The sequence below is a fragment of the Salmo salar genome, chromosome 04 (assembly GCF_965601325.2).
Source record: "Salmo salar chromosome 04, fSalSal1, whole genome shotgun sequence".
NCBI classification, from domain to species: Eukaryota; Metazoa; Chordata; class Actinopteri; order Salmoniformes; family Salmonidae; genus Salmo; species Salmo salar.
Genome location: NC_138294.1, coordinates 36,475,006 through 36,498,214, shown reverse-complemented (window position 1 = coordinate 36,498,214; position 23,209 = coordinate 36,475,006). Strand labels below are relative to the sequence as shown.

Genomic DNA, 23,209 nt, shown 5'->3' with positions numbered 1-23,209 from the left:
TCAATAGAAACAGGATGGACCTGAGCTCTATTTCGATTCTCATAGCAAAGGGTCTGAATACTCATGTAAATAAGGTATGTTTTTTTGGGGGGCGGGGTTATACATTTGCTAAATATTCTAAAAACATGTCATTATGGGGTATTGTGTGTAGATTAGGGGAAAACGGTATTTAATCAATTTTAGAATAAGGCTGTAACATAACAAAATGTGGAAAAAGTCAAGGGGTCTGAATACTTTCCGAACGCACTGTATATTTACATGTACATGCATGAATATATAGATATAGTAAAGAACATAACCAATTGTTTTTGTGGGGGTATTTCATTCTTTAGTGAAGTGAATTTGTGAGGAGAGTTTGGGCACAAATACAGGCGCACACACACATACACGCACACACACTCTCGCACACTGTTCATTCCATGAATATGAATCAGCACAAACTGTAGAATAGATGGCAGTTTAAAGAGCCTTGAGACCCCGGGGACACTAGGAGCAAATCAGCAGACAGAAACAGACAATGCTCGCATCATCAAAAGCAGACAGACAGTGCTTGCATCATCAGAAGCAGACAGACAGTGCTCACATCATCAGAAGCAGACAGTGCTCGCATTATCAGAAGCAGCCAGCATCTAGCTCCTCTAGAAAGGGAGGGACCATTGCAGTAGCCCTGTGTCCATCCCTCCTTCCCTTCCCTGCAGTAGCCCTAGTGTTTTGTCATCCCTCCTTCCCTTTCCTCGTTCCCTTCCACCAGGATCGAAAACTGCAGACCAGACTAAGCCCAGGCCAGACGCTAACATTGCTAACCTTGAGGATAAGGCCCCAGCCAGGCCAGAGGGCATCTCCCGCTCCCTATCTCTCTCTCTCTCTGCCCTTGGTCGTTCCTTTTCTCTCTCCCCTGTGTAAAAAAACAGGTACTCCAGGTATTGCAGTACAAGTCCAAGTTATCTTGTGATCCCATTTGGTCCAGCCATTGGCAGTGATTAGTATATAACATAGAGACTGTTACTGCTGGCAACCTGAGCTGATTCTGAAACACTACTTCTGTTGCATGTCCTGGTTGGTGGATGGCTGGTTGAACAAGGTCTGAACACCAGTGAAACGAGCCACAAGTGAAAAAGCAGTCAAAAGGCAAACAACAAAACAAGAATAGACTAAAGAGAAGAAGAGCATTTGTTCCATTCAGCTAGCACGTCATGATGGTGATGTACTGTACCCGACCATGGATTGCTCACTAGTCTAGAGACTTCTTACGCATCTATTCAAACAAGATTTTAAAAAGTAGCAATTGTAAACAGTTAGCACAGCAGTACTGAAGCCAGCATTGTAAAATTCACTCTGCAGCTTTGAGAGGGATAGGCTGAGGGTTGACTGGAATGTTGTCAGAGCTACTGATTGTGCTTCCTCTGTGTGTGTGTGTGTGTGTGTGGTGTGTGTGTGTGTGTGTGTGTGTGTGTGTGTGTGTGTGTGTGTGTGTGTGTGTGTGTGTGTGTGTGTGTGTGTGTGCGTGTGCGTGCGCGTGCGTGCGTGCGTGCGTGCGTGCATGCGTGCGTGTGTAAGATAGTATATTTACTGGTAAGCTTAAGAAAGGACTGAAATTAATTATCGGGTCATTCAATTATTTTCTAATTAGCCAAAAACTCAAATACCTGATTGACATTTTGAGATAGTATGCGTGTTCTTCCCACCATACACTTGGAGTGCATCCGTTTGCTCTTAATTCAAGGCCCTTCCATGACCAGAGGATGTATGTTGAGAAAGACGGCCTTGACGTTGGATTCAGACAAAGAGGAGAAACACTGAAGATCCCAACTCATCCGCTGTGTCTGGCTGCATCCTCTTCATGATAAGATAGTCCCATAGTCCACAAGCACTGGCTACTGTTTCTGTTTGTTAAACCATACTACTTTCAATAAATGAAAGAATATACTTTTTCCTTTCATTTTGTGTGTTCAGAAAGCAGTACACATAATCAGCAGTGCACATTTGGCAAATCAACTCTCCTTTATCATGAGTTACGGCACAACTCTGGAGAGGAAGAAGTACTACTGAGGGCTTGGAAACTTCCTCACTTCCTTTATCTACACAGTAGTCTCTTCCTCTCAGGGGATGGAGGGTGACTTGGCAATGTTCCATTCCTCTCACACCCACATCCCAAATGGCCCTGTGTAGTACACTATGTAGGGAATAGGGCACCATTTGGGATGGCTGGCACATTTAAAGGTGTGCCTCAGGGTGTCCGGGAAAGGTGTAGTTTCTTCAGTGTTTAGGAGGGCAGGCAGTGTAGACGCAGGGATTGTTTTTCGCCAAGTGACTAGCTACAGCTGGTGTGATGAGAGAAAGGTGGAAAAGTATACAGTATAAATATACAGTTATTATGGATATAGCGCTTCACTGCAGTCATACGCACTAGTAAACAATGACCACCACATTCAGAGTACAGTGAGAAACACTGATGCATAACAACAACACAAAATCAAAACAGACCGCCAGACCCCAGGCATTGGCAAGATAGATAACTCAAGAAGAAAACACAGTGTAGGACAGATCATCGTCATTCCAAACCTTGTACTGTAGTCAGTCAGCGATAGATACAACAAGTGCTCCAAGATAGTAGATACCACAGTGCATTCTTTCCCACGGATAGCTAGCAGTTTGCCAGCCCCTCAGACCAGAGACAAGGACAATGGAGGGAGGGATGGATCTGACAGTATGGCCCCCGGCCCAGCCTCCCTCCATCCCTCTCTCCCTCCCTCTGCTTACTTCTCTTTGACGATCTCCTCATATTTCGGCGGAGGGTCGCTGTATGGCGCCGACACCTCGTCGCTGCTGCTCTCCAGGTGTCCTGTCACCTCCTCGTAGGAAGGAGGAGGTGTGGCACCGGAGAGACGCGACGCTACTGACACAGACGGATCCTGGACGTACAGGGCAGAGCGAGTGTTCTGAGGGTGGGAATGGGGTTCTTGGGGAACGTTTGCGGCGCAAACCAGCGACCCTCCTCCACTTCCTCCTCCTACTACTCTCTCCACCCCACTCACCACCACTGTGGGCCTGGATAAGGGGGTCTCGGAGTGGGACGGCGTGTCCCGGTGGACCAGGATACGCGGCAGGCTGCGGGTGTTGCGGTTGTTCATGTAGCGGTTCTGGGTGTAGGCGGGCCGCCGCCGTGTGGCCTTCTGCAGCTGGCACCTCCAGATGAGGAAGAGGGCGATGAGGAGGAGGAGAGCCACGCCCAGCAGGGGAACCACCATGTAGAGGTGGCCTTCTGAATGGCCGTCCCTGGTCTGCTCGTGGCTGCTCACTGTGTACACACTGCGAGTCTTCCAGAACTCCATCTGGTGGAGAGTAGAGGTAAGTTGGCATTTATTAAGACCAAAAAGCGAATATCTGTTTTCATGAATTTTTATGATATAGCCAATTTTGACTTTGCAGCTGGCCCATCTACACTGTAAAAAAAAAATCAAAATTGTTTCAACTAAATATTATTAAGTAAGTGTTTTTTTTGTTTACTCAACTGTTTGGTCAATGTGTTACCTGAACTTTAAAAAATGTGATAACATTTGCCAAAAATTCTGTCAACTTAAAATGTGTTTGCTCAAAGTGTCTCATGTTAATTCAACTAGAAATTATTTTTGGGACATCTTACCTAAAAAGGTTGTGGAACTAGTTAAACACAGTGATTTTCACATACAACTTCTTCAAACTTACATGTACATAGTTCAGATACAGTACATGATTACATTGCACATGATCATTTATACAGTAATTCATATCCAACATGTCTACACCTGGGATTGGAACTGACAACCTATTGGTTCACAGCATTCCAATCTTCCTGCTACACCACCATGTCTGTGTCAATAACTGAGTTCACCTGTATGGCTACACGTTGCACTTAAAAGTATACCTTAGCTCTGAGATTTACTTTTAAGTGCAAAGTATAACCATAAAGCCCTATTGGGATGGGATAAGTTTTACTGGGGAACTCGGGTAATGTAATTATGTGCACGAGCACAAACCACCACATCTGTCATTTTTAGTCCCATCCGAATCTGCCATGTCAGTAGTTTTTACTTGGCAGGAAGGTTATTATCCCAGCCCTAAAAACCTACTGTTTTTCGGCAAACTCCCAGGTCCTCTGATAATACTTAGCCCGTGCAAATCGTCATCCCTGTGTTTTGATGGATATTACAGAGTTTAACAGGTGCTGCCCCCAGTTTGGGTAAAAACATGGGAACAAATTGACGCTTAAAACAAAGTGCTATGCACATAGCCTACAAATGATTGATAAGCTTTGTCACATATCAACTTTCCTGGTGCCATACTTCTCATTTAAAAGATGAAGTGGACGATATTGTGCCAATTAATTGATAAATTGCCAAATACGTCAAGTATTTAAATGTCTGCATAGGTTACAGTTCATGGTTCTTATTGATATGCATGATGTCTTTCTCCAAACTTGAAGGCCATTAGGCCAATACTAGGCAATCCCTAAACACTTGAAATATCTTCACAACTTCATAACGGTCAATTTGAATGAGGAACAAAAATTATTACAGGGGCAGTTTGGTCAAACTAATCCCGTACGAATCATCAACTGGAAAAACAGACATGCTGGGGTAATAATTACATAACCAATGTTCTATAGTAATACAGTCCTGTCTGAATCATCCACAGGAAAAACAGACATGCTGGGGTAATAATTACATAACCAATGTTCTATAGTAATACAGTCCTGTCTGAATCATCCACAGGAAAAACAGACATGCTGGGGTAATAATTACATAACCAATGTTCTATAGTAATACTAGTCCTGTCTGAATCATCCACAGGAAAAACAGACATGCTGGGGTAATAATTACATAACCGATGTTCTATAGTAATACTAGTCCTGTCTGAATCATCCACTGGAAAAACAGACATGCTGGGGTAATAATTACATAACCGATGTTCTATAGAAATACAGTCCTGTCTGAATCATCCACAGGAAAAACAGACAAGCTGGAGTAATAATTACATAACCAATGTTCTATAGTTATACTAGTCCTGTATGAATCATCCACTGGAAAAACAGACATGCTGGGGTAATAATTACATAACCGATGTTCTATAGTAATACAGTCCTGTCTGAATCATCCACTGGAAAAACAGACATCCTGGGTTAATAATTACATAACCGATGTTCTATAGTTATACAAGTCCTGTCTGAATCATCCACTGGAAAAACAGACATCCTGGGTTAATAATTACATAACCGATGTTCTATAGTTATACAAGTCCTGTACGAAGAGGTATATAGAGGTGAAATCAGTTATTGACACAGACATGGTGGCGTAGCTGGAAGAATGGAATGCTGTGAACCAATAGGTTGTTAGTTAAATAGTTAACCAATAACTACCCGGAATATCTACATTGACCCTTTTTGCACTAGTCTCTTTTGACTCATCACATACGCTGCTGGTACTGTATTGGAGTTAAGTTTGGGCCAACAATAATTATCTGATCAGTTAACAGTTGGACCAAAAAGTTGAGTAAACTAAAGAAAGCCTGTGGAAACAGTTAAGTAATAATAATTATCTGATCAGTTAACAGTTGGACCAAAAAGTTGAGTAAACTAAAGAAAGGCTGTGGAAACAGTTACCGTAATTTCCGGACTATAAACCGCAACTTTTTTCCCACGCTTTGAACCTCGCGGCTTAAACAATGACGCGGCTAATATATGGATTTCTTCCGCTTTCAATTTTTTTTGAAAGGAGATGACTTCAGTGGTTTCAGTGCACAGGAGGAGGAAGATAGTGACCAATGAATTTCTTGGTAGGCTACTGTTTACTGCAAATGTTATATTTTTTGTTACAAGCCGTGTTTCGTTAAAGCCTATTTATTTTTGTTACAAGCCGTGTTTCGTTAAAGCCTATTTATTTTTGTTACAAGCCGTGTTTCGTTAAAGCCTGTGTAAAGTTCATTTGTTTCAATGTACCGGTAGGCACCTGCGGCTTATAGACATGTGCGGCTTATTTATGTTCAAAATAATATATATTTTTTAAATTCAGTGGGTGCGGCTTATATTCAGGTGCGCTCAATAGTCCTGGAATTACGGTAAGTAATAATAATTATCTGATCAGTTAACAGTTGGACCAAAAGGTTGAGCAAACTAAAGAAAGGCTGTGGAAACAGTTAAGTAATAATAATTATCTGATCAGGTAACAGTTGGACCAAAAAGTTGAGTAAACTAAAGAAAGGCTGTGGAAACAGTTACCGTAATTTCCGGACTATAAGCCGCAACTTTTTTCCCACGCTTTGAACCTCGCGGCTTAATAAACAATGACGCGGCTAATATATGGATTTTTCCCACTTTCAATTTTTTTTGAAAGGAGATGACTTCAGTGGTTTCAGTGCACAGGAGGAGGAAGATAGTGACCAATGAATTTCTTGGTAGGCTACTGTTTACTGCAAATGTTTTATTTTTTGTTACAAGCCGTGTTTCGTTAAAGCCTATTTATTTTTGTTACAAGCCGTGTTTCGTTAAAGCCTGTGTAAAGTTAATTTGTTTCAATGTACCGGTAGGCACCTGCGGCTTATAGACATGTGCGGCTTATTTATGTTCCAAATATTTTTATATTTTTTTATATTTTTTTTCAGTAATAATAATTATCTGATCAGTTAACAGTTGGACCAAAAAGTTGAGTAAGCTAAAGAAAGGCTGTGGAAACAGTTAAGTAATAATACAGTTGAAGTCAGAAGTTTACATACACTTAGGTTGGAGTCATTAAAACTCGTTTCAGGTGCGCTCAATAGTCCGGAAATTACGGTAAGTAATAATAATTATCTGATCAGTTAACAGTTGGACCAAAAGGTTGAGCAAACTAAAGAAAGGCTGTGGAAACAGTTAAGTAATAATAATTATCTGATCAGTTAACAGTTGGACCAAAAAGTTGAGTAAGCTAAAGAAAGGCTGTGGAAACAGTTAAGTAATAATACAGTTGAAGTCAGAAGTTTACATACACTTAGGTTGGAGTCATTAAAACTCGTTTTTCAACCACTCCACAAATATCTTGTGAACAAACTATAGTTTTAGCAAGTCGGTTAGGACATCTACTTTGTGCATGACACAAGTCATTTTTCCAACAATTCTTTACAGACAGATTATTTCACTTAAAATTCACTGTATCACAATTCCAGTGGGTCAGAAGTTAACTGTGCCTTTAAACAGCTTGAACAATTCCAGAAAATTATGTCATGGCTTTAGAAGCTTCTGATAGGCTAATTGACATAATTTATACCTGTCGATGCATTTCAAGGCCTACCTTCAAACTCAGTGCCTCTTTGCTTGACATCATGGGAAAATCAAAAGAAATCAGCCAAGGCCTCAGAAAAAACATTGTAGGCCTCCACAAGTCTGGTTCATCCTTGGGAGCAATCTCCAAACGCCTGAAGGTACCACGTTCATCTGTACAAACAATAGTACACAAGTATAAACACCATGGGACCACGCAGACGTCGATGCTGCTCAGGAAGGAGACGCGTTCTGTCTCGTAGAGATGAACGCACTTTGGTGCGAAAAGTGAAAATCAATCCCAGAACAACAGCAAAGGACCTTGTGAAGATGCTGGAGGAAACAGGTACAAAAGTATCTATATCCACAGTAAAACAAGTCCCATATCAACATAACCTGAAAGGCCGCTCTGCAATGAAGAAGCCACTGCTCCAAAACCCCCATAAAAAAGCCAGACTACGGTTTGCAACTGCACATTGGGACAAAGATCGTACTTTTTAGAGAAATATCCTCTGGTCTGATGAAACAAAAACAGAACTGTTTGGCCATAATGACCATCTTTATGTTTGGAGGAAAAAGGGGGAGGCTTGCAAGCCGAAGAACACCATCCCAACCTTGAAGCACGGTGGTGGCAGCATCATGCTGTGGGGGTGCTTTGCTGCAGGAGGGACTGGTTCACTTCACAAAATAGATGGCATCATGAGGTAGGAAAATTATGTGGATATATTGAAACAACATCTCAAGACATCAGTCAGGAAGTTAAAGCCTGGTCGCAAATGGGTCTTCCAAATGGACAATGACCCCAACCATACTTCCAAAGTTGTGGCAAAATGGCTTAAGGACAACCAAGTCAAGGTATTGGAGAGGCCATCACAAAGCCCTGACCTCAATCCCATAGAAAATTTGTGGGCGGAACTGAAAAAGCGTATGCGAGCATGGAGGCCTACAAACCTGACTCAGTTACACCAGCTCTGTCAGGAGAATGGGCCAAAATTATTTTTACTAGGATTAAATGTCAAGAATTGTGAAAAACTGAGTTTAAATGTATTTGGCTAAGGTGTATGTAAACTTCCGACTTCAACTGTAATTATTAGATTCATTACAATAACCGTCAACCTGCAAGGAGAGGGGAGGAGAAGAGGGGTGTAGAAGAGGAGTAGAGAGGACAGAAGAGGAGAGAAGTGAGGAGTGAGGGGGAAGAGGATGAGAGGAGACGTGTGTTATAACACACATACTGTATGGGCACATACATGTATAACCAGAACTCAATGATTCAGCCCACTAATCAATACATCTGTGTTTCTAAAGAGGAGTGTGATATAATTTACTGTTCTCTCTTTGTTCTCGAACACTTCATTGGCCTCCTCGAAGCTGCAGCTCTCCTCCACACACTCCCGTTCGATGTTACCCTGTCTGAACTCCTCCAGGAAACTGTTGGCTCGGGGGAAGCGCTTGAGGAGAGAGTGAGCATCCTTCCCATCTAGGAACGCTACAGAGAGAAAGATTGGAGAGTGAGCGTGTGTGTTTGTGAGCATCCTTCCCATCTAGGAATGCAACTGACTCACAGCAAGGAGAACATGAAATAGCATGACACAAACACACACACAAACACACACACTCACTCTGCGTGGAGGAGAGCTGCATCTTCGAGAAGGTGACCTGTGGCTGGTTGACCTTGGTTATCTATTCTAATCTATTCACACATTCTGTTGAATACAACTGATACAATGCATTCGGAAAGTACTCAGACTGTAACGATCGTCGTGCAGGAAGGAAGAAGTGGACCAAGGCGCAGCTGGGAGCGAACTCATGTTATTTATTACAGACTGAAATAACACGGTCAAAACAGAGAATAAACGTATCGCTACTGCTCCAACAAAAAGAGACAACAACCCACAAACATCGTGGGGGGAAAAGGAACTTAAATATGATTCCCCAATCAGAGGCAACTAGTGACAGCTGTCTCTGATTGGGAATCGACAGAACCCAACATAGAAATACGCCCCAAAGCAAGGCTATACCAAAAACATAGAAAATAAACTATAGAAATGCCACACCCTGACCAAAATAGAAGAGTTCACCTGGTCAGGGCGTGACAGTACCCCCCCTCCAACGGTGCGTACTCCCGGCGCACCAACCTAAAGTCTATTAGGGGGGGGACCCGGGTGGGCGCCTCACCCTCGGTGGAGGCTCTGGCCCCGGGCGTGTTTCTCCCCCTGCCTCCACCCTAGCCCTACCCCTCTGGCCCGGACTGGACCACGGTGGAGCGGCATGCTCAGGCTCCGGAGCGGAGCCGCCGACCGGAACAGGACTGGTCACCGGTGGACCGGACACAGGCCGTGCCGGACTGTGGACACGCGCCGTGGGCCTGGTGCGGGGAACAGGGACGGGCCGGACAGGACCGGGGACACGCACCACCAACCTGGTGCGGGGAGCAGGGACGGGCCGGACTGGCCTGGGGACACGCACCACCAACCTGGTGCGGGGAGCAGGGACGGGCCGGACTGGACTGGGGACACGCACCACCGGCTTGGTGCGGGGAGCCGGGATGGGCCGGACAGGACTGTGGACACGCACCACTAACCTGGTGCGGGGAGCAGGGACGGGCCGGACAGGACTGGGGACACGCACCACTAACCTGGTGCGGGGAGCAGGGACGGGCCTGACTGGACTGGGGGCACACACCACTGGCTTGGTGCGGGGAGCAGGGACGGGCCGGACTGGACTGGGGACGCGCACCACTAACCTGGTGCGGGGAGCAGGGACGGGCCGGACAGGACTGGGGACACGCACCACTAACCTGGTGCGGGGAGCAGGGACGGGCCGGACTGGCCTGGGGACACGCACCACCGGCTTGGTGCGGGGAGCGGGGATGGGCCGGACAGGACTGGGGACACGCACCACTAACCTGGTGCGGGGAGCAGGGACGGGCCGGACTGGACTGGGGGCACACACCACTGGCTTGGTGCGGGGAGCAGGGACGGGCCGGACTGGACTGGGGACGCGCACCACTAACCTGGTGCGGGGAGCAGGGACGGGCCGGACAGGACTGGGGACACACACCACTAACCTGGTGCGGGGAGCAGGGACGGGCCGGACTGGACTGGGGGCACAAACCACTGGCTTGGTGCGGGGAGCAGGGACGGGCCGGACTGGACTGGGGACGCGCACCACTAACCTGGTGCGGGGAGCAGGGATGGGCCGGACAGGACTGGGGACACGCACCACTAACCTGGTGCGGGGAGCAGGGACGGGCCGGACTGGACTGTGACCACACACCGGCGACACAGTGCGCATAAGCGGCGCCGGATATCCTGAACCGAAGAGGCGCACTGGGGGTCTGGAGTGCACAGCTGACATCACCCGTTCTGGCTCAACACCCACCTTAGCCTGGCAAGTGTGGAGCGCTGGCACAGAACGCACTGGGCTGTGCAGCCGTACCGGAGACACAGTGCGCGTCCTCGGCGCAGGATACATCGGACCGAGAAGGGGCACCGGAGGCCAGGAGCGCTGAGCCGGCACAACACGTCCTCGCTGAACACTCCCCCTAGCCCGGCAAATGTGGGGCGCTGGCACAGAGCGCACTGGGCTGTGCAGGCGCACTGGCGATACCGTGCGCACCTCTGCCACCCAAGGCTCTTCCTCCACGCTGTCCCTACGCAGGTCCTCCAGGACCTGCCACATCTCTGCCTCCTCCTTCGCCGTTATCCCCCACGAGAGCAGTGGTCTGGGCTCTTCCTCTGCCCTTCCGGACCACCCCATTAGCCCCCCCCAAAAAATGTCTTGGGGGTGTCTTCCGGGCCTCCTCAACCGCCGCCTGCGACTCCTTCCACCGGCTGGCATCACCTCCTCGACCTGGGAATCCTTCCGCCAGGGTCCTTTCCCCGACATGATCTCCTCCCAGGTCCAGAACTCCTTTCCCTCGCGAGCCCATCTCTTGCGCTCCTTTTCCTCCCGCTGCTTGGTCCTGGTTTGGTGGGTTGTTCTGTAACGATCGTCGTGCAGGAAGGAAGAAGTGGACCAAGGCGCAGCTGGGAGCGAACTCATGTTATTTATTACAGACTGAAATAACACGGTCAAAACAGAGAATAAACGTATCACTACTGCTCCAACAAAAAGAGACAACAACCCACAAACATCGTGGAGGGAAAAGGAACTTAAATATGATTCCCCAATCAGAGGCAACAAGTGACAGCTGTCTCTGATTGGGAATCGACAGAACCCAACATAGAAATACGCCCCAAAGCAAGGCTATACCAAAAACATAGAAAATAAACTATAGAAATGCCACACCCTGACCAAAATAGAAGAGTTCGCCTGGTCAGGGCGTGACACAGACCCCTTCAATTTTCCAAATTTTGTTACGTAACATACTTCATCTAAAATTGATTAAATACAAAAAAATGCTCATCAATCTACACACAATACCCTATAATGACAAAGTAAAAAATGATTTTTTTAGACATTTTTACAAATGTTAAAAAAATTAAAAACAGAAATTCCTTATTTACATAAGTTTTCAGACCCTTTGCTATGAGACACAAACTAGAGCTCAAGTGCATCCTGTTTCCCTGGATCATCCTTGAGATGTTTCTTCAACTTGATTGGAGTCCACCGGTGGTAAATTAAATTGATTGGACATGATTTGGAAAGGCACACACCTGTCTATATAAGGTCCCACAGTTGACAGTGCATGTCAGAGCAAAAACCAAGCCATGAGGTCAAAGGAATGATGTTAGAGCCCCGAGACAGGATTGTGTTTAGGCACAGATCTGGGGAAGGGTACCAAAAAATGTCTGCAGTATTGAAGGTGCCCAAGAACACAGTGGCCTCTATAATTTTTTAATGGAAGAAGTTTGGAACCACCAAGACTCTTCCTAGAGCTGGCCGCCCGTCCAAACTGAGCAATCGGGGGAGAAGGGCCTTGGTCAGTGAGGTGACCAACAACCTGATGGCAACTCTGACAGAGCTCCAGAGTTCCCCTGTGGAGATGGGAGAACCTTCCAGAAGGACAACCATCTCTGCAGCACTCCACCAATCAGGCCTTTATGGTAGAGTGGCCAGACGGAAGCTCTAAAAGGCATATGACAGCCTGCTTGGTTTGCCAAAAGGCACTTAAAGACTCTCAGACCATGAAAAACAAGATTCTCTGATCTGATGAAACCAAGATTAAACTCTTTGGCCTGAATGCCAAGTGTCACGTCTGGAGGAAACCTGGCACCATCCCTATACTGAAGTACGGTGGTGGCAGCATCATGCTGTGGGGATGTTTTTCCGCGGCAGGGACTGGGAGACTAGTCAGGATCAAGGGAAAGATGAACGGAGCAAAGTACAGAGAGATCCTTGATGAAAACCTGCTCCAGAGTGCTCAGGACCTCAGACTGGGGTGAAGGTTCACCTTCCAACAGGTCAACGACCCTAAGCACACAGCCAAGACAACGCAAGAGTGACTTCAGGACAAGTCTCTGAATGTCCTTGAGTGGCCCAGCCAGAGCCCGGTCATGAACCCGATCGAACATCTCTGGAGAGACCTGAAAATAGCTGTGCAGCGACGCTCCCCATCCAACCTGACAGAGCTTGAGAGGATCTGCAGAGAAGAATGGGAGGAACTCCCCAAATGCAGGTGTGCCCAGCTTGTAGCTCATACGCAAGAATACTTGAGACTGTAATCGCTGCTAAAGATGCTTCAATAAAGTACTGAGTAAAGGGACTGAATACTTACACTACCGTTCAAAAGTTTGGGGTCACTTAGAAATGTCCTTGTTTTTGAAAGAAAAGCCCATTTTTGTCCATTAAAATAACATCAAATTGATCAGAAATACAGTGTAGACATTGTTAATGTTGTAAATGACTATTGTTGCTGGAAACGGCAGATTTTTTATGGAATATCTACATAGGTGTACAGAGGCCCATTATCAGTAACCAACACTCCTTTTTTCCAATGGCACGTTGTGTTAGCTAATCCAAGTTTATCATTTTAAAAGGCTAATTGATCATTAGAGAACCCTTTTGCAATTATGTTAGCACAGCTGAAAACTTTTGTTCTGATTAAATAAGCAATAAAACTGGCCTTCTTTAGACTAGTTGAGTATCTGGAGCATCAGCATTTATGGGTTTGATTACAGGCTCAAAATGGCCAGAAACAAAGAACTTTCTTCTGAAACTTGTCAGTCTATTCTCTTTCTGAGAAATTAAGGCTGTTCCATGCGAGAAATTGCCAAGAAACTGAAGATCTGGTACAACGCTGTGTACTACTCCCTTCACAGAACAGCACAAACTGGCTCTAACCAGAATAGAAAGAGGAGTGGGAAGCCCCGGTGCACAACTGAGCAAGAGGACAAGTACATTAGAGTGTCTAGTTTGAGAAACAGATGCCTCACAAGTCCTCAACTGGCAGCTTCATTAAATAGTATCCGTAAAACACCAGTCTCAACGTCAACAGTGAAGAGGCGACTCTGGGATGCTGGCCTTCTAGACAGAGTTCCTCTGTCCAGTGTCTGTGTTCTTTTTCCCATCTTAATCTTTTATTTTTATTGGCCAGTCTGAGATATGGCTTTTTCTTTGCAACTCTGCCTAGAAGGCCAGCATCCCGGAGTCGCCTCTTCACTGTTGACGTGTTTTTGCTTCATCATTAGGGGGTATTGTGTGTAGATTGAAGAGGAAAAAACCAAATGTAATCCATTTTAGAACAAGGCTGTAACGTAACAAAATGTGGAAAAGGTCAAGGGGTCTGAATACTTTCTGACTGCACTGTACATATACAAACCACGTATACAATAATGCAATACTGTTTTAGTATAGTTATAGTACAGTTCTAACACTGTTATGATACAGGTTATAATACAGTTGTTACAATGAACAGATTAGCAGATAGGAGATCCAGAGGAGCAGGCCATGCTATGTTCTTACCTTCCGCCATCCTACCACCCTGCTACTCAGACCAAGACTTTCTGACCTGTGGGAGGAGAGAAGAGGAAAGAGGAGCACAAAGTCAGACCACAGTGTACCCTGATAAAATACAATAAGAAATCCAGCCTTTTTCCCAATGTTTATGATAAAATAACAACAGGCTACTACTATGCCTTACAAAATCATGAAGTATTGTGTTGAGAAATAATAACGTTGCAAATGCCTCATGATAAAATGTTTGCGATTGTGAACAGTTGCTTTTTAGGAATGTCATCCCCCACCTCCACCTCTTCAATCCATGATGGGTCCAGCAGTATTTCTACTTAAATCAGGGCGCTGGGCATGATGTCATACAGTAGCCCACCCATAAAATGGTTCATACATGTATTTCTGGCAAAGACACCGAGTTTCAATAATGCATGGTGGAGGAACATGCTCTCTATGATAGGGATGTATATGCTTTTATAAATGGATCACCATGTTGTAGCCTAGGAGTCGCGTGAGAGGCAACGTAACCCCCCACCCCCATCCTGGATGCTGACAAAATTAAATCATTTCGAGGAGGCGCGTGTGGAAATGGAATATTAAAATGTAATCTGTTGTAGAAAACGGGGATATATGAGCGCAAGCAGCACGCACGATAGATCGCGCGAACCATCTGCCATACAGATAAACGAGCCCTATACATCAACTCTCTCCAGCCTCCTGTAGACCAACAACACAGATGCTTGCAAGGCAAGCCCTTACAAGCATACCCTGGCCTCAGTTTGCACATCCACAATCTCAAATAGTAGGCTACCATGTAAAATGAGGGGGGGATATATTTTGAAAGGCCTAAGAATAATTTCATGCCCTATTTGAAATTACACTTAAAGGGAAAAATATGCTATTATAATATTCAACAAGAATGTAAATAATCTAAAAAATGACATTTTAAAGGAAAAAGAATACCTGAAAAATGTGTGATTGTCGTGACCTTAGCCAAGGATCCATCTGCTCTCGATGCCATAATATAAAATGAAATATTTATAAAGACCCTTGTTGAGTTACAGTCATTTTTCTGGAAAGGCAGACCATTGCTGACTGTCTGGCTGTCGCTTAACTCTCATTCTCTCTCTCTCTACCATTATACGACACATCTCTGATCATAAAATATGTTTTTATCTAGCCTACTCAAATTAAACACTGTCCCTCATAAGTGTCCGTCTATAACATAACTAGTTTAGAAATGAACCGAAGAAGAAACCCTACCTTCCACTTTCCAGCTACAGCAAATGGCTTTCAATATCCATCCGTGTTGCTATATGGATCCGTGGGATGTACAACTCTGACGTCACCCCATTGAACGTGAAATCTGATTGAGGTTCACACTAACTGGTAAGGATTACGGTTAATTGTAGGGTTAGGGTAAGGGTGTGTGTTAAAAGTATGGTTAGGGTCCTAATGATTCGGAATAGCGTTTACCTTTCTAATAAGTGAGTACCCCACCACATGAGACAGTACCACACTGTGACCGAAATATCGCTCATGCAATGACAGAAGAGGAATTCCCGGCCTTGTCCAATGAAATGACTCCTAGGAATTGGGAGACAACCCTCTATGAATACGGAGACATTCGGGTGATGGAGTTGTTGAATAAACGCGCCCCCAGCTTCATCTAACTCGTTTTGTGGTGGGGGCTGGTAGAATATGATGTGTGTGCTTAACCAATCAATGTTTTGTTGTTGATCCGTGCTCTCACCCTTGTTCAGGGTATTTATGAAATCCTTCTGGAATGCACGGCAGCCTGCTCTAAACCACACCTTAAACCAAAATACTTCACCTCCCAGAATTCCCCCTTTCATTTTCCACGTAGTTGGCTTTTTATAGGTGCGTTCAGTTCGATTTTACGTTTACTATGTTGCGGAACGGTTTGTACTGAACGACACGTTTCCCCAAAACGTTGTTGCACGTTCTTGAACAAACTTTGAGGTACGTTTGCTCCCGTTTGGTGGGTGTGTCGAGGTGTGGCTTGAAGCAACGAGTGACTTATTTAAAGGACAGTGGCCATGCTGACAGCGTTCCCCAACCCACAACCCCTCTCCGTTTTTCAACTGGTCGTTCAGTACAGCACCGTTTCCGTTCAATTGAACGGTCCAGAACGTAAAAACGCAGCACTAGTTATAGGCCTTTATAGCTCATCTGTAGGCTTCAAAAGAGATGGTGACAAGATGATAATTGTTTAATGAATAATAGAAAATAATTTGTCTTGCATGATGCTGAAAATGATAACAAATGTTGTTCAAAAAATGTATTAGTCTACCTTCATTATATATAGTGCATTCGGAAAGTACTCAGACCACTTGACTTTTTCCACATTTTGTTACATTACAGCCTTATTCTAAAATGTATGAAATAAATGTTACGAAAAATGAATTTTGTATTAGCCGAAACAGCTAGAATGGCCCACTGGCTTCCAGCGGCTTTATTTTTATTTTTAAATCCTGTATGTTACATTTCAAGAACCCTCCCGCACATGCCCCTAAAAGGGACGCCCAGCCATCCTCACACACTGTTGCTCCTACGGCACTAATCTACATTCTTAAAAGTAAGGGTGCAAGTTGGAACCAAATAAGGTTCTTGAGAGCAATGCCATAGGGCAACCATTTTAGGGTCTCTGAAGAACCATGAATGGGATGGTTCTTTGAAGAACCATACAAAAATCCAAAACCAGAAATGTTTCGGCCCTCCAGGACCAGATTTGAATAGCCCTGCTATAAGATTTTAAGCCTTATTTGCATATGTCCCAGGGTGCCTTTTGAGTGAATTTTAGAGTTACCAGTACCACCCATGACTGTGTTTGCTAGTGACAGACATGGTTATTTGATTCACTCACTTTTATCATTGTAGTCCTCACCATGATGGCATTCAAATTGTATTATTTAAAGAAATACATAGTTTATAAGGCATTCTTTTTTTAGTTTGTAGTTTTATACAGTGGCCTCAAAAAAATCATAGTTTACAGGCGACATTGGTCCTGAAAGGCACATTATGCTTCTTGCAAAGTGATGTGTAATTCCTATTGAAATCCAGCCTGAGTGGGGAAATCCAACATTTTGAATTTTTATTCACCTGCAACCTGCATTCAGAATGACTGCCAGGGCTAAGATATGAGAGTATCTAAACTGGAACAACTATTTTAGTAACGGGTGCAATAAATCCAGGTAACAGATTGGAATAGTTTAGAAAAATGTATGTTATTTATATTTGAGTAGTATAAGATTAATTAATTAATCAATCAATGCACATGCAAAAACATATATATTGAAACAAACTATTCTAAAAATCAACCTGCAACAGAGCGTGCTGAGAAATACTGATAATGATGGGCGTGGTTTTGGTTCAACTCTGGTTATTAACACCAAGACTTTGATTATTTTACACCACAGAATGTTAATTGAACTCTTTACAGTCTTAATTTACCTCCTGAATCAACACTTGAAATGTTACATGGTAAAATCAACACTAGTTAACACTGGCCAATTTGCTATATGCTGTGAAAGGGACACATCTGCAGGATTACATACATTTCAAGAACCTTTAAGAATTCTGAAGAACCATAGATGCCATGTCAAGAACCTCACACTTAAGAGCTGAGGAAGAACCATTTAAGAAGCTTAATTTTCAGTGTAGTGAGCACGTTTTGAGCTCTGCCAAGCAATGCATTTGATTGGTTTGACATGTTGCAAGGCGTCACTGGTTTCCACCCCTTTGTAGCTTCTTTCTGCCATATACTTCACCAGGCTTTCCGATTAGGCAAACCTTGTTTTCGACGAGGCTAGGGGTTGTCATGTGACAGGTCAGGCCTTAAGTGGTAAAACTGACAACAGCAGAGGTGTCCGGTGAACTGTGACCCCAGAGAGCCTAATCTCTGACCACAACCCTGGATGCCCTCTCTCTGCTTTCCACCAGTTCAACCTCGGCCTGAGACACTGAAGAGTATGTGTCCCAAATGACACCCTATTCCCTATATAGTGTACAACACTCTTAGACAAAAGGGTTCCAAAACGGTTCTTCAGCTGTCTACATAAGATAACCCTTTTTGGTTCCAGGTAGAACTATGTTGGGTTCCATGTTGAATCCTCTTTGGAAAGGGTTTTATAAAGGGTTCGTCCTGGAACCAAAAAGGGTTATCTTATGGGGACAGCTGAAGAACCCTTTTTTTCTGAGACTGTAGTGAACTTCCACTCTTCCCAGTCCCAGAGAACTAGCAGATATAGACAGATCATAGGAGAGGAGAGATAACAAGGTGAAAACCGAGAGTAGAATCTGATCCCCCGTTACAACAACAGCAGCCCTGCAGTGATAATGTGTGTGCTCCAAATGGCACCCGATTCTATAGTGGACTACTTTTGAACAGAGCCCTATGAGCCCTGGTCAAATGTAGTGCACTATAAAGGGATTATGGTGCCATTTTGAGCATAAACAATGTTTTTCTCTGTGATCATGTAATCAATAGGAAAATAACAAGATGAAATAATCTGGTTTTCCCAAAATAGGTTTTTATTTTAACAGCTGTTGTTTAGACAGTGTTTCGATGGACAATATACAAAAAAGTTGAAAAATAGGAAATATATAAACATATACTGTATGTATCTATATACAATTGTACATCATAAATTAGATATGTAAATAAAATGCAAATAGATACTTTTTTATGCACAAACAAGGTACAGACCCTGAGATAAACTATCCCAATGTGGGATTTAATGTATGTATTATACAATCCCTAACATACATTCCACTGCCCCCCAAGGAAGACTAATATATGGTACTAGAGCAAGACTGCATACATTACTTTTTGCAACTTTCCATTACTATGTTTTGCTACAGAAATACTTGCAACTCTTTGCTTGACAGAGCCTATGCCAACATAGTGGCAATACAAGATACCAGTTGAAACAGGCTCCACAATTCACATTTAACTTATGTTTCTTTGCTTCCATGGAGGTAAGATATACAATCTAGAATACTTAAGACAATACAATCCCTTCTCTGTGCTCGGCATGCTGTGTACTACTGAATATGTGACATAAATGGTTTGTTGGATCGTTCTGTGCTCCTGTAGGACAAGTCTATGACTCTGACTGACAGTGGTTATTCCATTCATAGAATAAGAATGGATTCTGATTGTGAAGACAGCTCCAGTTACATAGGTTCTTCCAGGTGTCTCACCAGAGGTGTCTCGCCAGACATCATTTTCTGTTGTACCACAAAGAGATATTATGGAATATCACCATCTAATGTTCAATTTTTTCCAATTGGAAACCCTCTAGACTTCAGTTGTAGCTGGTGTAGTGGGACTGATGCTTGAGGTACTCCTTTTCCTCGCTGTACATTTCTTCTTCCCACTCCTCGTCCTCCTCGTCATTCTCGCTGTCTGACTCCTCGTAGAAGCTGATGGTGGCCTGGACAGGGAAGTTCCTCAGGAGAGCCTCTCCGTCGCTGTACAGGTAGTCAAACGACTTGGACTTGGGCCAGAAAAGTCTGTGGTGGTGGGAAGAATAAAGAAACGTTAACAAAGCTGATACCTTTCCCATTAGTCTGAGAATTAAAACACACAAGTAGACAGAAGTGGTAGAAGGAAGAAAGAAATGTTAACACACCGACCCCTGGGAATAGCTTCAGACTGAAAACAGACATGTACTAAAGGCCAAATACTAACTTCAGATCCGCAAATGCAATTCTTGACTTTAAATAAATCAGAAAAACAATTGCAGACAAATCATGCTGTGGTGAGAATGAGATATTAATAACATATATATCTCAAATTATAATTTGGCCCTAAATGATACAGATATATTATTTGTATCGACACATTAAAACTGTTTTGGAGCAGGAGTGTTGCCTATTGGGACTTGGTACTGACCTGACAGGGTGCTGGAAGGACTGGGACTTCCCATTGAATGGGAAGAGACCTGGAACTGCAGGGGTGGAGTCTGTAGGTCTGGAGTAAGGCTGTAAATACACAGAGAGAGAGAGAGAATTAGGTGTTTATCTACCGCACTGTCCTGTCAAAACACAAATCCACAAACACCAAATGCCCTGCTATCATAACTACCACTTAGACCTCCTCCTGTCCTGCATTAGTTCACCATACTGCCAGACAGACACACAAATCCACAAACACCAAATGCCCTGCTATCATAACCACCACCTAGACCTCCTGTCCTGCATTAGTTCACCATACTGCCAGACAGACACACAAATCCACAAACACCAAATGCCCTGCTATCATAACCACCACCTAGACCTCCTCCTGTCCTGCATTAGTTCACCATACTGCCAGACAGACACACCTATATTGACCTGACCTCCTGTCCTAGCAAAACCAACACCAACACCAACACAAGCACCAACCACACCACACAAGGTACTGCCAGTTGGAGTTGGGTGCCAAACTAGGGAAGTCACAAGAGGTGTTTGCTGTGTGTGAAGTACCTGAACTTCTCTCTCCCTCTCGCTCTATCATGACAACCCTCCCTGAGGTGTCCAGTTTAGTGTTTTTCCGGCAAACAGCAGGAAAGTGCTAAGCTAGTAGGATATCTGGAGGGCACTACTCTCTGGCTGTTGCCTTCGGTGTCGGTGTGGGGCCAGCTCAGCTCAGGATAGAGCCAGGCTGCATCCCAAGTGGCACCCTATTTCTGATATAGTGCACTACTTTCTGACCAGGGCAAAAGAAATGCACTAAATAGGGAATAGGGTGCCATTTGGGATGCATACAGTCAGTAGGGCCATATGGTGCTGCAGGTCAGTCTGTCAGGGTGCAACAGACCTGCCTTCTCACCCTCTGAGCCTCAGTTGATTGGCTCAGTAACAGGAAAACAGCTAAGCACTCACACCTTCTGCTATGCAACAATGCTGCTAATGGTAATACTGCCCTCCCTCTCTCCCTCCATTCCTCTACAGGACTGTCTGACTGTCTCCTGCCTGGCCCTGGACACTGCCTAAAATGCTATCCTGCAGCTTCTCTCTCGCTTCAATCAACATTATACACAAAAACACAGGCACTATCTTACATTCTATGTGAAATTAAATGCCAGACTTTCACTGCTTTTCTCGACTTTCATATTTTCCTGTATATAAAACTGGTGACCTACATTTGAGGTGGGCTAAGTAGCCCATATTGAACAAACCTAATATAAAGAACTGCAACACAACAGAAAAGACAAAAGCTTATTATTAGGGCTAATATAAACTTACACATGACTGTCTGCTTCTCTGGCATTCCCTTTGCATATCCTTGGTCGTGAGCCAAGGTCTCCATAGTGAATCATAACTGCAGAGAGAAAGGCCGTGCAGGATGGTTGTAGTGTCAATCAAACAGAGATCATTAACATACTAAGGGATGTGGACGGAAAACGTGCTCTGAATAATTACATGTGCATGCTGGTATGAATTCACCCTACTGTACAAGCTTAAGTTAGATAATATTATTGTCTCCACATAAAAATAATATTATTCAATGTAAAATAATAGACTCCTTTTGGAAAATTACTGAAAAGGCTATTGGGTGGTGCCATAATAAAGCACATTTTACGAGTCAATATAGGTCTACACTTACTATATAAAGACATTATTGTTACATTATATCACCATCTAAAGTGCTATATATAATTCCTGGAATATTCTGTGATCTTATTTGGAGCGCTTACCTGTCATTTGTCTGCGGACGAGTGTCCATCCCTACCGGGCGCGGAGCAACAACGAAGGGCGTCTGTTTGACGATCAGACATGCGGTACTCATTTCTGTAGCTGGTATCCCTTCAATACTATACTGAATAACGATATTCCCTTTGCGGTAAACGCGGCGATATCTGCTCTGCTATAGCTTAAATAGGCGGCGAGCTACTATTGGTGCGCTTCTGTCCCGTGGAACAGCTACACTGAGAAGTATAGAAGGATGTCCAATTGGCCACAACGCCCGCGGTTTATAAAGACCTCTAGATCTGGAGGGGGTGTGGGAGGAGTTGACCTGCCAAATGACCATTGGTAGGTGGGTGAGATAAACCTCTGTGGGAGCGAGCCTGTCTGGCAAATGATTGGGGGTCAGGGCAATTTGTTGTGAAGAGTTCTCCAGTTGTCCAAACAGTGGCCCGCAGCGAGAGGGTGAGAAATCTGTTACGGCAGGGTTATTGGAAAAACACAGAGGAGGAAAGAGAGACACCATCTGTGAGAAAGACAGCGGGGGACAAATAAGGGGGAGTCATCCTATTGTTTACCAATTAACGAAGAACAGAGTTTGAGCAACCATCGAATTGGGTAAAGAACGATAGGCCCGCCAAGCAGAGACAATTCTAACACCAATGGACAGAGCAGGCGAAATATGTGAATTCCCAATGGACTCATATACCGCATTCTTATGTAGTCTTAGTTTTGGTATTATTACTTTTAATCTGAAACTATATTTAGTCTATATTAGCTAAATCCCTGTAGCCTAAATCACATAGGCAGAGGTCGTCAACAATGTTTAGTTTACAACTAATCTGTTATCAGGATAATCTACAGTTTATAATTATCAAACACTTGTCTTGAAGGACATCAACAACACCACACAGTTTCAAATGGACATGGACTCTGATATGACAGAGCCTGTAGTTTATTTATATACAGTACCAGTCAAACACTTGGACACACCTATTCATTCCAGGGTTTTTCTTTATTTTTTTACTATTTTCCACATTGTAGAACAATAGTGAAGACATCAAAACCATGAAATAACACATATGGAATCATGTAGTAACCAAAAACGTGTTAAACAAATCAAAATATATTTTATATTTGAGATTCTTCAAAGTATCCACACTTTGCCTTGATGACAGCTTTGCACACTCTTGACATTCTCTCAACCAGCTTCATGGGGTAGTCACCTGGAATGCATTAACAGGTGTGCCTTGTTAAAGTACATTTGTGGAATTGCTTTCCGACTTAATGCATTTGAGCCAATCAGTTGTGTTATGACAAGGTAGGGGTGGTATACAGAATATAGCC

General features: G+C 44.0%; 2 protein-coding genes across 6 annotated transcripts; both read right to left on the bottom strand.

The window, feature by feature from the left end:
• Positions 1-1,432: 1,432 nt before the first annotated feature.
• On the bottom strand, positions 1,433-15,683 carry prrg3 (proline rich and Gla domain 3). Of its 5 annotated transcripts, none has more exons than XM_014195726.3 (4): positions 15,131-15,683; positions 14,180-14,225; positions 8,599-8,759; positions 1,433-3,332 (listed from the first exon to the last, which is right to left on the bottom strand). In XM_014195726.3, exons 2-4 carry the CDS (start codon positions 14,187-14,189, stop codon positions 2,757-2,759), a joined length of 747 nt encoding a protein of 248 aa, XP_014051201.1. In that variant the 5' UTR covers positions 14,190-14,225; positions 15,131-15,683; the 3' UTR covers positions 1,433-2,756. The 5 variants fall into 5 exon arrangements, with proteins under 5 accessions (XP_014051201.1, XP_014051200.1, XP_014051199.1 ...); XM_014195725.3 differs by having other exon boundaries at positions 15,431-15,683; XM_014195724.3 differs by lacking the exons at positions 14,180-14,225; positions 15,131-15,683 and having other exon boundaries at positions 8,599-9,418.
• A 3,024-nt stretch (positions 15,684-18,707) lies between these two features.
• Positions 18,708-22,127, bottom strand: ripply1 (ripply transcriptional repressor 1). The gene is given in 4 exon segments (NM_001141327.3): positions 18,708-19,705; positions 20,088-20,176; positions 21,422-21,497; positions 21,874-22,127. Coding segments are annotated over 4 exon segments (465 nt in total). The 5' UTR covers positions 21,966-22,127; the 3' UTR covers positions 18,708-19,497.
• Positions 22,128-23,209: the final 1,082 nt, after the last annotated feature.